Source organism: Hirundo rustica, chromosome 4 (genome assembly GCF_015227805.2).
Source record: "Hirundo rustica isolate bHirRus1 chromosome 4, bHirRus1.pri.v3, whole genome shotgun sequence".
Classification (NCBI taxonomy): domain Eukaryota; kingdom Metazoa; phylum Chordata; class Aves; order Passeriformes; family Hirundinidae; genus Hirundo; species Hirundo rustica.
The window spans coordinates 69,005,822-69,018,301 of NC_053453.1; the positions used below are offsets into that span (position 1 = coordinate 69,005,822).

General features: G+C 44.5%; 1 protein-coding gene across 2 annotated transcripts in view; it reads right to left on the reverse strand.

Annotated features, from left to right (window-relative positions):
• ATXN10 (ataxin 10) overlaps positions 1-10,506 on the reverse strand; it is an 86,849-nt gene extending 76,343 nt beyond the window's left edge. For both annotated transcript variants that reach the window (XM_040063335.1, XM_040063334.1), the window contains exons 1-3: positions 10,387-10,506; positions 6,448-6,639; positions 4,905-4,987 (exon numbers count right to left, since the gene is read on the reverse strand). In XM_040063335.1, coding sequence (XP_039919269.1) covers positions 4,905-4,987; positions 6,448-6,639; positions 10,387-10,472 — 361 coding nt within the window. In that variant the 5' untranslated portion in view covers positions 10,473-10,506. The remainder of the gene's footprint in view (positions 1-4,904; positions 4,988-6,447; positions 6,640-10,386) is intronic.
• Between the last annotated feature and the right edge of the window lie 1,974 nt (positions 10,507-12,480).

Consider the following 12,480-nt stretch of genomic DNA (forward strand, 5'->3'; position numbering starts at 1 on the left):
GGGGGTTGGGCTCTGCTCCCAGGGAACAAGGGACAGGATGAGAGGCAATCACCTCAAGCTGTGCCAGGAGAGTCAGGCTGGACATCAGGAATACTGGTGGGATGCTCGGAGCACCTCTCAGGCAAGCACTGCAGCTGAGACTCCAGCTCTGCTCAGAGAGGACAATCACCTCATTCAGAGAACTTGCACAACAAGTTGTCTCACGCAGGGCAGCTACGAGGCATTCAATGCTTTTCACTTGAGCGGACAGAAATGTATTTTGGCAGATAAATCATTTTTAAGCAATTATAGTGGAATTCAAAGAGCATTCTTCAGCATCAGCAGTATTTTGAAGTGGTGAAAGGTTTGAGAAGATCTGTTTACAAACAAAAAACATTAAAGCTCCTCCTGTCCAAGCTGGAGTGGGAATCAGTGAAAGGATCAGATGGGACACTGCGTACAGAACATGAGCTTGTTGCAAAATAGGCAAGTCCCTGCTTGAAGCTTATCAAGGAGACACAAAGCTATCCTTTGGGGTTTTTCCAGATTTTGGACAGGGATCCTAAATCCAGCTCTCACATTCTGGAATCTAAAAATCCATCATCCTGACAAACCTCAACGTACCTTCCCACAGGTCTGCGGATTCCACTGGAAAGCTTAAGATTTGCCATAGGAAAAAGGAAAAAAAAAACAAAAAAAAACTTAACCCCTCAACCAAATCAAGACACATGCTGTGAAGTGAAGGAGATTTTCTACTTGGGCTTCTGACAAGGATATTTCCTATGTCTGCTGCAATCCCAAACATACTGAACTACTTCTGAGCTCTTAAAGAGATCTGGGTCTGCTTTAAGTTCAGTTAAAGTTCATCTGGCAGCTTCATGAGCTGCTCCTCTGGCAGGTGTTCCTGGTCTTTGTACCCACAGCAGAAAAAAACAAAGGTTGTTATGATGAGACTCACCTAATTAAAAAATAACTAAAACAAAAGGGATGTGCAGAGGGTACTTCGAAAATTCCATTAAATCTATATCCTGCAGGGAATTCCTTTTTTCCTTCAGACTTAAAAAACTGAGTATCTTATTAGCTATTTGTTGGAAGGCTGTGGTCTCAAATCAGTTAAGAAACATAAAAGACCTTCCTGCACGCAGTGTTTCTGCATGAGCAGGTACAGCTTCTGCATCTTCAATCCCCATCTAAATTAATTCTGAACTGGCCAAAGGGGGCAGCATTTATCATTTTGTCTGTCTTCCCACAGGAATATCCAAGCTGTGTAATCTAAAGCATTAACTACCCCCTTTCACAACCATCTGCTTCCTAGACTTTCAGCATGTACAGCTTTAAGAATACTGGGGCAAAATCCAGTCTTTAGATACTGTCCAAGAAGTGTAGCACACAAATTTTTCTCTCCTTGACTCAGAAGTTCTATCCCTTGCAGAAAGGAAGAGGGAGGACTGCTGGAGCAGTAAGAACAGGGAGCACATTTACAAGACAGAGTCGTTGTAGGAAAGATTAGTCTTAAGAATGTCTCAGATTTCCACAGATGCACTACGCAAGCAATTACAGGAAATAAATCTAGGCTATGGAATTCAACTCAAAGTAACATGGGAAGTAAGCAAGGAGGAAGAGTGGGGACAAACAGCTAACTGTAGCAATACCATAATAAAAAGGACTAAAAATGTTTGTGGTCTTTAATGCAAGTATTAAAAAGAAAGGAGACTCTTATTGCGGGGACAGCTGGCCTGTACATGGGATTGGACAATCTCTGACTGCTGTATGTATGAGTTAGCTATTTTTAAACCTACCTGAAGTTTCAAAGAGCTATTTCAGAACAGACATTCTAACTCACCTTCAAGAATTCTGACCCACTGCCTTAATGGTATAACATGTACTCAAAAGGATATTTTTTCCACAGCTGGCTGGGACAAGTATTACAAACATACAGGAATCTATTTTGTTTTTTAAAGCATTAAAAAGAAAAGTAAGATGTTATGGTGAAAACATGCAGTAGAGTTTCAGTAAATATACTGAACTGAGGAGCCCTACCAACCATACATAAAACCCCATGGCAACTATTTTTAAAGTATCACTCCTAGCAGAGAGGATGCAAAGGAGTCTGGATTTATTTGAATAAATATTAGCATCAGTTTTTAGTCATATCACTTTGCCCAACACCTACTTTTCAGTTTCTTTGATCATGTCCTCTCCCTTAACCATCACACACAGCACAGCAGTGCACAGCAGTGGCCAAAGAATACCTACTTTTATTTCATTTCTGGTTTTATCCATTTGAAATTGTACTACACTGAACTTTCTTACAAAAATTACCACAACACTCACTTACTAGCCTTAACAGCTACCAATGGATTAGAGTACAAACCTGCCATAGATCAGGCTAAATGAATTTTTCAGTCCGTAGAAACAATTTTCAGTCTCATCTTTGTAAATACAATAATGTTGGAACTTCAAGTTTATTTAGCCTACAATGATTTGTTCTGGGAATTTTTCACAGGAACATGATCTGAAACATTTAGTGCTGTTCATCCTGAAGTACAGCCTCACCCCTCCTCCTCCTTGTACTTTGTTGCTATGGAAGCAACATGAAGGTATTTTAAAAACCTTAAGAATATTCAAAGGCACCAAGAGGGATCATCCAATCCAAGCAGCCATTTGAGGGAGGAAACGATACACACCCAAATGAACAACCTGAAATACTCCACTTAACACCTAATTATCTACTAGAACAAAATACACCTGCTACTCTAGCCCTGTGACCCGATTTCTTATACGAAACATGAGGAGAATCATGGAACAGAATTACAGTTAATAAACACAGTACCATTTACTAATTTCATGGGTCTCTTTTGTTTCAACAGTGCTATCCAAGCCCAATTTAACAATTTGCTTTGGTACAACTAATAATCCACAGTCAAATTTAACTGTTAGATTCTGAGGTAAACACTGCAGAAGGAACCAGTGCTCCAGGCACTACATTAATTTCCACTTGCAGCAAAGTTCATCAGATCACTCAGCAAGGAATTAGCAACATTTAATTGTCTACAATTTTTTTGTTGCACTAAACTTCTGTGGAAATACATAAGCCATACTCATCGCAGAGGTTCCCCAAGGAGATCAGTGCTATTCACAGCAAAAATGAACCACCTGTCCCAGGTCAATACAGCAAATCTCAGTTAAAACTGAGATGAATTTACTGAATGTCTATGTAGAGTAACAGTCACAAAACTACTTTTACCGAAATCCTGTTAAGAACTGCCTTATCAATGCCACCCTTCTATTCAATGTTGATAAAGAGATTTTACACCAACCTCTGGCTAGGAACAAGTGCCTGAAGCAGATAATCACATCACTGGGTTTTACCCCCTTCACTTTTTGCTCAATAGCATTCCCTCTCCTTCTTCAAACCCATGAGCAGAGAACAGCGCACACATGTGACAGCCCAGCAAGGACGGGCCAGCAGCCATGAAGCCAAAGAAGACCTCAGGCCACGCCTGTATCCAATGAGCACATCCTGCTCCCTCTCCTGCAGGTGCTGGGCAGCCCCTCTGGCAGGTGGGTGGCATTCTTACACCACAATTCCTGATGCTTTGAATGTGCTGAAGGTGGCAAGCTCACTTTCTCAGTACAGCTTTTTGAGCCCGCTGCTGTCCAAGGCCCCCGCAGGGACAGCGACAGGCTGGATATTGCAACACTTTGACTCCCATCACTTTTCCTTTTATCTTGCTGGTCTGCAAAGTAGTTCACAACTGTGGGACAGAACACTTTTGCCCTCCATGACCTTTCCCAGTCCTTCCTGTAACATGGCTTGAAAGCCACTCCTGCGTGCCATCAGTTCCTCCTCTCCAGGGCCACTGAACAAGCCTTTTTTGCCACCCACAGAGCTTAGAGTTCAGCTCCTCCCACACTGAAGGGCTGTGCTGGCATCACCAACCCTTCCCTGGCAGCAGGATTCCAGCAACAGGTCCAGGAGTGAACCTGGCTTAAACAAAATACCCTCACATGCCTACAGGGCTTCACTTTGAGCCAAACTTGGCAGCAAAAGGAAACCCAGACTCCTGGACCTCACTGCTCCCTCACAGCTTCATAAAGGTGTTTGAGACCAAGTTAGTGTATGACAGCTGTTTCACCTGCTTTCACAAAATGACAGAAAAGCAGCAGCAGCAATCCAGTAAAAAAAACCCCTCATCTGAGGAACAGGAGTGGAAAGAATTAAGACACAGGAAAATAAACATGCTTTACCGTCTGCAACCACAGTCATAACTGGAGTCCAATGTATAAAGCTCCAGTGGGAAACACAGATTGTGAAGAGAATTACTGAAAACCCTAAATATCCATTGAAATGAGCAGCAATAATTACCACTAGGGAGGAAAGGTAACACAGTCATATTTTCTCTTCACTGCACTGAAAAAACTCCATCCATTAAGGAAATGTGAACACTGCTCAAATCAGTACTTAATTCTTGGCAGATACCATCCTGACTGGCCAGCAACAATGGTACCCAAAGGAAAATTAAAAATAATTCTTAAAAAGTCACAGCCAGAATTTGCTTCCTGGAATCGGATAAATTATTTTAAGTATCAGCAAATAAAAAGAGAGTAAAACAGCAGAATGTATTTTGAATGGAGGTACTACAGGAATTTTTCCTTTCATAAAACCAAATATCCTACTTCATATTAAAAAGTCTCCACATATATTTCCTTTAGCAATCCATAAGGAACAGTTCAGTGAAAACACAGCTGAAGACTTGAGGCTGAGACCTTTTTAAGCAGTCTAAGAGAGGGCCACTTCTTAACTGCAATTCAAGAAAGAATGAAGTTTATCTATAAAACAAACGCATCAGTAAAGTGACATTATAACACTCATATAAAAAATACAGTGCAGACTATACATTTAACAAAATCCTTAGCCTTACCAGTCAGTAACAATTCTTCTTTGATTTGTACTCCATGAAGCAACTTTATCAAATGGACAGATGTAGAGATGAGACCCAAGTTCCTGGTATTAAATTGGGAAAAAACACAATAATTCACTTGATGTGAAATACGCACAAAAAATTTAAAGGGCTTTTTACCAAAGGTAACAGGAAATCTTTAGCATCTTCAGGACCTCTGAAACAAAAATAGTTTCTCCTACATTACTGCCTGCCTATCAGTAGCCACATTACTACCATCAGAAGTAGATCAAAGAGGTTTGTTGCCTCAACCTGCATTTTACCAATTTTGGGCACAGAACTTTCAGAGCTAAGTACCCTTTCCTCCCTTTTTGCTATTCTTCCGATCAGACCTTAAACATTTACAAGTTATTCCTATAATTTAAACAGCTTTATTTGTGTAAAAGCTTTGCATTGTCTGAAGATCAAGCATCCAGAACAAGAGTGATCCATCTTACTTCATAATAAACTTGGAGGATTTTCAATGCCAACAAAGCAAGAATTAGTGACAGCTACCAAAAAACAACAGGGTCAACTCAAAGGGAAACATACACAACTCTCACAGAGAAGCAGAGAAGGCCAAGTAACCATTTATCCTTTCTCCAGTGAGGAGGAATCATAGGTAGACTCTCAGAATGATTTGCATTGCAATTTCTGTGGCATTAACAGAATTCTGCCTCAGCACAGAAACTACGACTTGGTCCCATGTCAAAATTACATTTAGCTCAAGAAATCAAATTTGACAAGTCCCAAGAAGACATTTTTTAAGACTGTAGTCCCCAATAATTCTTTGATATAACCAACTGGTGACAAGTTTGGGGGTTTTTTTTTGTTGGTTGGTTGCTTGGTTGGTCTGGGGTTCTCGTGGGGCATCTGGGCAAGGAGGGTGTTTGTAGCTATTTTGTTGGGTTTCTTAAAAACATCAACCAGACTATCAGGTTTTCACTAACTACAGATGGTCATATCACAAGCATCCCTTTAATGCTGCAACAGACACAGACAAAGAATAGAGAGGCTAAAAAACTTAAGGAGCCAGATTGACTTAACATCCTGTAAGCTCAACTTGCCTGTATACATGTATCAGGATTAATATGCACAGTTCTACATGCTGTGTTTTGCTAGAAAAGCCAGACAGATCTAAATGAACCTTAAAAGACATAATAATCCTGTAACTGATTATTAAGATCTTTTACTTATTCATTATGTTGTTAAAAAAATTAAAGAAAGAGAAAAAAAGGATAGTTCTACAGTCAGGCTTCCAACAGGTTTATATCAGTTGTGTAATCAACTCCTATTATGGAGCCAAACTCTTTGTTCTATTACTGAGCAGGGCCCCAAACTGACCTACAAATAGGCAGCTATTTTTGTTTCTTGCACACTTGAATTCAAGTGATCGCATCAAGCAGGAAATGCCAGTTAATGAATCAACTAACACAGCAGCGTAAAATAAGCATCTCTCTTATAAAACCACACAAACATCAGAAGGTGGTACTTTGGTACGAGCTAAAAGGGACCATTACTGTACCTCATGACATGTTGATTCTTGGCACACTCAACACAGGCATTCCTCAGACATCTGAAGCACTCTGCTACGAGCAGCAGGCAGGTGTCCAGACCTGCCAGTCCACAGGAGTCCTTACAGGTCTGCTCAATGGCACTCGAAGCGCTTGTCAGGATTTCCAGGACATCCCGAAATACACTTTCTTCTGCTGTTTCTCTGAAATGCATTAATTTGTGGTGAAGAAAAAAAAATAAAAATGCACTCCTACCAAAAAGCCTATGACATTGATACTTCTTATTGTAAACCCAAAGATGCTTCTGCAGCAATCTTTAACTATTCGGAGTATTTAACTACTCACAGTCTTTCAAGCAGAAAGAACAAAATACATGACACAATCCTCCCATCAGCCTTTTCAGAAAAGGGGCTGTAGGAGAGCTGTGCTGCCTTTAGTATTCCTCAGACTTTTCAACAGCTCTTTGGAATTTTAATGAAAATGAAAAAAAATTTCTCCCTAATACATATAGCTAGCAGGTTTATACATGACACTGCATGCTGCCTCAGGAGGAATTGCTTTAGTTAATGAGCACAGTTTAGATGTCCAGCATTAGATGTTTCAGAAGAATAAGGCATCAGAAGCTCCAGCCTGCTACAGATTTCCTCCATGGGACAAAGGTCATGGAGAAGGCTGTCTGCACAAGATCATTCTGAAGCGTGTGAATCACAGTAAAGTGAAAAAGCCAACTCTGTCGAACCTCAGCAGACACCTACCCAACACAGAAGACACCAGGACACTTCCTGGAGCACCCAGACCAAGGAAAACAGCACTACTAAAGCATAAGCATATGCAGAAATCCATGTGACTGGATTACAGCTGATGCTGCTGCTCCATGAAGATTCACCAGCCTCCCAGGACTGACACACACGTTTACAGGTGCTGTGTCACGCAGAGATAAACGACATTTCCAAACTACGGCTATTTGTCTACACTCTGCCCTGATTTTATGTCCACAAAAGAGATGAGGGCAACACATGACAAATGTTGCTACGTCAGTTCTGATACCATATGCTGGTGGAGAGAAGCCACACCAGAGAGTGCTTATGGCATTGCAACAGGAAAAGTTCAATAAATTTGCTCATCCAGTACTTCTCACTGGGGTCAGGAAAAGGAAATCCAGATGCAGCCTCCTTGAACCTTAAATAGACTTGTCATGTACCCAGGATCAAACAGAAGAAAGTGAGATGAGAGGAAATGTAAAGTAGCATTAAGTAAAATGTTCATGTAGTTCTCCTTCCTAAAGGAGAACTTAAAAACCTCTTGATCAAACACTACTGGGTGATATAGTATTACCTGCATTCTGCTGCTCACTCAAATGCCTACACATTTGCACAATCAGAAATTCTACCCTCTCCTTCCGAAGTGATCACATCCATAAATCCAACCATAGAATCACCAAGGTTGGAAAGGAACCTTGAAGTTCAACATTAACCAAACACTGCCAATCCACCCTGTCCATAAGCACGCCCTTAGACATGTTTGGAGTCATTATTTCCCATCTCTGCTCCTGCCATGTTTTTCTTTCCTAGACTAAACAAAACTCTCTTAGTGTTTACTCACAGTTCACATTTTCTAAGTGTATTTTATTCTGCAACCTCACAGCTGATCAAGACCAATGTATTTCCACAATCTACACAGAAACATTAAAAAGCCCACCACTGCATCACTGAGAATTACGGGGAAGAAGCTACACTTTACAGTGGTGCAATACTGAAGGGAAAATACCAAAGCTGCACAAAAAACAAAGACCAACTACAGAGCTGGCCATCAGTCATAAAGAAAACAGTGGAGCTTACATAACCAGAAAGTAAGTCTGGAATTTGGTTTTGGTTTCAAGACTGAATTTATTCATGGAACTTGAACCTTCAGCTTACAAGAAGCAGTGCAGCTCCTGCCACTTCACTGCCAAGAGAGGACTCAGTGGCTGATGTACCACAGCCCCCATGGGAAATGCACCAGAGACAAGTTTTTCTCAGTGTCAGAAGAGCTATGGTCTGGTAAGGCAGCCTCCAGCCAGGGAGTGCTTTCTCCACTGAGCAGAACCCTTAGCTGTTCCAGGTTCTTAAATTCTGATATCACTCTAAAATGGGACCACTCACCCCACTGTAGTTTCCTTCATATTAGCCTATGCCTTTTGTTGGATTATCCCATGAAACCAGTCGTTTCCTGGCCCAACTGCAGAATACAAAACCCAGTGGTCAGTGCAAGACATACTACTGCACAACATTCACTTATTTAAATTGGTAAAAGAGAAATTAAAGAAGCTGGAAGAACTTTTGGGCACATTTTTGTGACTCCACGGGTAAAAGGACACCTTACAGTTTAGTCTTGTGCTGGAAAAGCTCCACTCTCCTGGCAGAGCTATGCAGCAGAACAGAACTTTTAGTCAGACACTGGATCAGAAGCAAGCTGAACTGCTGTGACAATTTTTCTTTTAAAATTAGACTGAAAGTAAAAACAAACAAACAAACAAACCCCACAACAAAAACAAAGAGTGCAGACATTTCCAGTAAAATATGACAATGAAAACCTTGTGTGTCCTAATGGAGCAAGTGTGGGGTACACAAGGAAGTGTCTGTCCTTGCTGTAAATGTGGAAGGAGATGTTGATTTTATTACATCATTGAGGGGAGACAGAACTCCAAACGCATCTCTTAAACACTATGAAAGAAAATCCAGGCTGCTCAAGCCAGATCATTCCAGGCAGAAATCAAATCTCAAAGCCTAAGTGAGCAGCTACCCCCACAGCTACATCCCACCTAATGTGCCTGCCCAGAAAGGCACCACAAGCCCCAGAAGTGCCCACCACAAGCCCCAGAAGTGGCGAATGGGAATCCCATGAAGTTCAACAAGACCAAGTCCAAGTGCTGCACCCAGGTCAGGACAATCCCTGCGGATCAATCCAGGCTGGAGATGAGCAGACGGAGTAACCCTGGGAGAAGGAGTTGGGGGTGCTGGGTGAAGAGCTGGATGTGCCCTGGCCTTGTGCACTGGGACCCTGAACCCCTGTGCTGGGCTGAGCCCCCAGTGTGGGCAGCAGGGGAGGGGGATTCTGCCCCTCTGCCCTGCTCTGCTGAGACCCCTCTGCAGGGCTGCATCCAGCCCTGGATCCCAGCACAGGAAGGACAGGGAGCTGCTGGAGAGAATCCTGAGGAGGCACCAAGTTGTTTAGACAGATGGAGAAGCTCTGCCGTTAGGAAATGCTGGGAGACTTGGGAGTGCTCAGCCTGGAGAAATGCAGCTTTGGGCTGACCCAAATGATGCCTTCCAGTACCTGAAGGAAGCCTGCAAGGAAAATGGAGATTATTCACATGGGCCTGAAGTGACATAACAAGGAGGAATGGCTTCAGCATGATAGTGTAGGTTTAGACTGGATGTTAGGAAGAAATTTTTCCCTGCGAGAGTAACGAAGTCCTAGCACAGGCTGCCCAGAGTAGCTGTGGCTGCCTCATGCCTGGAAGTCTCCAAGGCCAGGCTGGATGGGGCTTGGATCACCCTGGGATAGTGGAAGGTGTCCCTGCCCATGGCAGAGGGTGGGATGAGCTTTAATGTCTCTCCAACCCAAGCCATTCAGTATCTCTAGGATATTTCATGCCACACGCGACTAAAAGACAAACACCTTTCCTCCGTGCTACAGGCACATGGACTGAGCACACTGCAGCTCCTCATGCACCCCCTTGGGGCAGACGAGGAGAAGGGACAGATCACCCCCACCACACACACAGAGCCCCAGGAGAAGGCTGGGGAGGCAGAAGCTCCCCAGAAGGGACTTGATCCACACCCCTATGGGGGTACTGAGAGCCCCTTTTCCAGCCCGCAGCCGACTCCACGAGGGGCAGGACCGCGCTGGGAGCCGAGGCGAGTCCTGCCCGACATGGGCCGGCACCGCCGCTCCCTGCTCCCCACTACCTGGGCTGCGCCTCCCGGAACAGAGCCGACAGCGCCCGCACGCTCTCCAGGCGGGCCGCCGAAAGGGCTACCGCCGCAGCCGCCATCGCCCGCCCCGGCCTCGGCCCGGCCCCGCTCCGCCCCGGCCTCGGCCCGGCCCCGCTCCGCCCCGGCCTCGGCCCGGCCCCGCTCCGCCCCGGCCTCGGCCCGGCCCCGCTCCGCCCCGGCCTCGGCCCGGCCCCGCTCCGCCCCGGCCCCGCTCCGCCCCGGCCCCCGCTCCGCCCCGGCCTCGGCCCGGCCCCGCCCCGCCCCGGCCTCCCGCCCGGCCCCGCTCCGCCCCGGCCCCCGCTCCGCCCCGGCCTCCGCCCCGGCCCCGCTCCGCCCCCGCCGTGCGGAAATGGCGGCGGTGTTGCCCCGCCGGGTGCGATGTGCCGCGCCGGGCCCGCGGCAAAATGGCCGCTGTGGTTGAGACACGGGTTGTGTTTTCTTCTTCCTTACCGGCCCTTTCCCTTTCCCTTGTTTTTTCCCTTCCCCTCCGCTCCTTCCCCCCGTAGGAAGCTCACGGCGGCGCCGGCTCCCCTCACGCAGCTGGTGCTGCGCCCCACACCTCGCCCCGTGTGCGCTTGGAGATACCTGTCTCTAAACAAGACAAAAATTAAATTAATATAAAAATACATAAATTGCGGGAATAATTATTTCGTGCTTAATATGAGAATTATAGAAAGATCTACCAGCCTGTGGCCGGGGTGTGAAACTAGGCGATTGTTAAGGTCCCTCGGGGTCCAAGCCCTTATGTGATGCTGTGAAGTAAATACTACTTCGCTTCGGGTTTCAAAGTACTTTTAAATTAAATGTTACATTTTAAAAATTTATTTACTGAAAATGCCGTTCATCATTTTCTAAACACCTATGAAAAGTTAACCTGTGTGTGTGCGGGTGGGAAATCAGCTTCCAGTGGATAAAAAGACTAATTGTGGCCAAACACTATACAAAGCTTTATTAGACAATCATCATCAAATCATGGGCTGGTTCGGGTTGGAAGGGACCTTAAAGCCCAACCAGTGCCACCCCCTGCTATTGGCAGGGACATCTTCCATCATTCCTCTGCTCCCAGCCCCATCCAACCTTGGGCGCTTCCAGAGCTGGAGCAGCCACAGCTTCTGTGGGCACCCTGTGCCAGGGCCTGACCACCCTCACAGGGAAGGTACTCTTTGAGTTCAGTCATCCAGCCAATTCTTATATAGATTATAAAATTTAGTATTCAGATTTCTCACAGATGTTGCATCTCAAGCTCATCTGATCTACGCAATTCTTTGAACAACAGGCAGATCCCTTAAAGATGCAGCTTTTCCCCCAGAGAGTTTACAGTCTAAATAACATTTATTTTTCTTAGCACAGCTTCAGGGAACTACAAGAAGGGAAACAATCCACCTAGAGCCGACTACATCTGAAAATAAAATGATGCAGAACTTATTTTTAAGACTTCTCCATCAAATTAAGATGTAAGCTGTACTCTTGAGACAAGTGTTTGAAGCTGGAAACAGGGAAGGACCTGTCTTAGCTAAGGCTCTGGAAGACAATTGCGTCACTCCAGCAAATGCTGTCTCTTCAGGAGGCAAAGCAGGTCAAAAACATTGAATCCCTCCTGTCTTAAATGTTGTGAGAGGGCCACTTGTTCTAATCACAATGTGTATACTGACTGTGCCCCTGTTTTATTGGGGGCATCTTCCATCAGAAGATAAAATCTGGGCTCTGGAAAAATTTACTTTATAGTAAAGAATCAAATCGTGCAGCATAAATATTTTATATATTTCCGTGGTAAATACTAGTTTTCTGACTCTTATTTTGGGCCTGTGTTATATTAAGTATGACTTAGCCCACACAGCTTTGAAGCCGTAGACCAAAAGCTTTTATTTTTGTTCTGTTATTTAATAGGACCTAGTGAAATTGATCGATGCACTTGGAGAAATGCTTTTCATTAGCCTCTGTTGCTAAATCTGTGGAGCACACCCTGCCATCATACCCTCAGTTTCCTGCTTACACTGGGCAAATTACAGGCATTCCTTGCCTTGCCAGGGAATTTTGAACACCTATATTAAGATGAGGAGGAGCAGA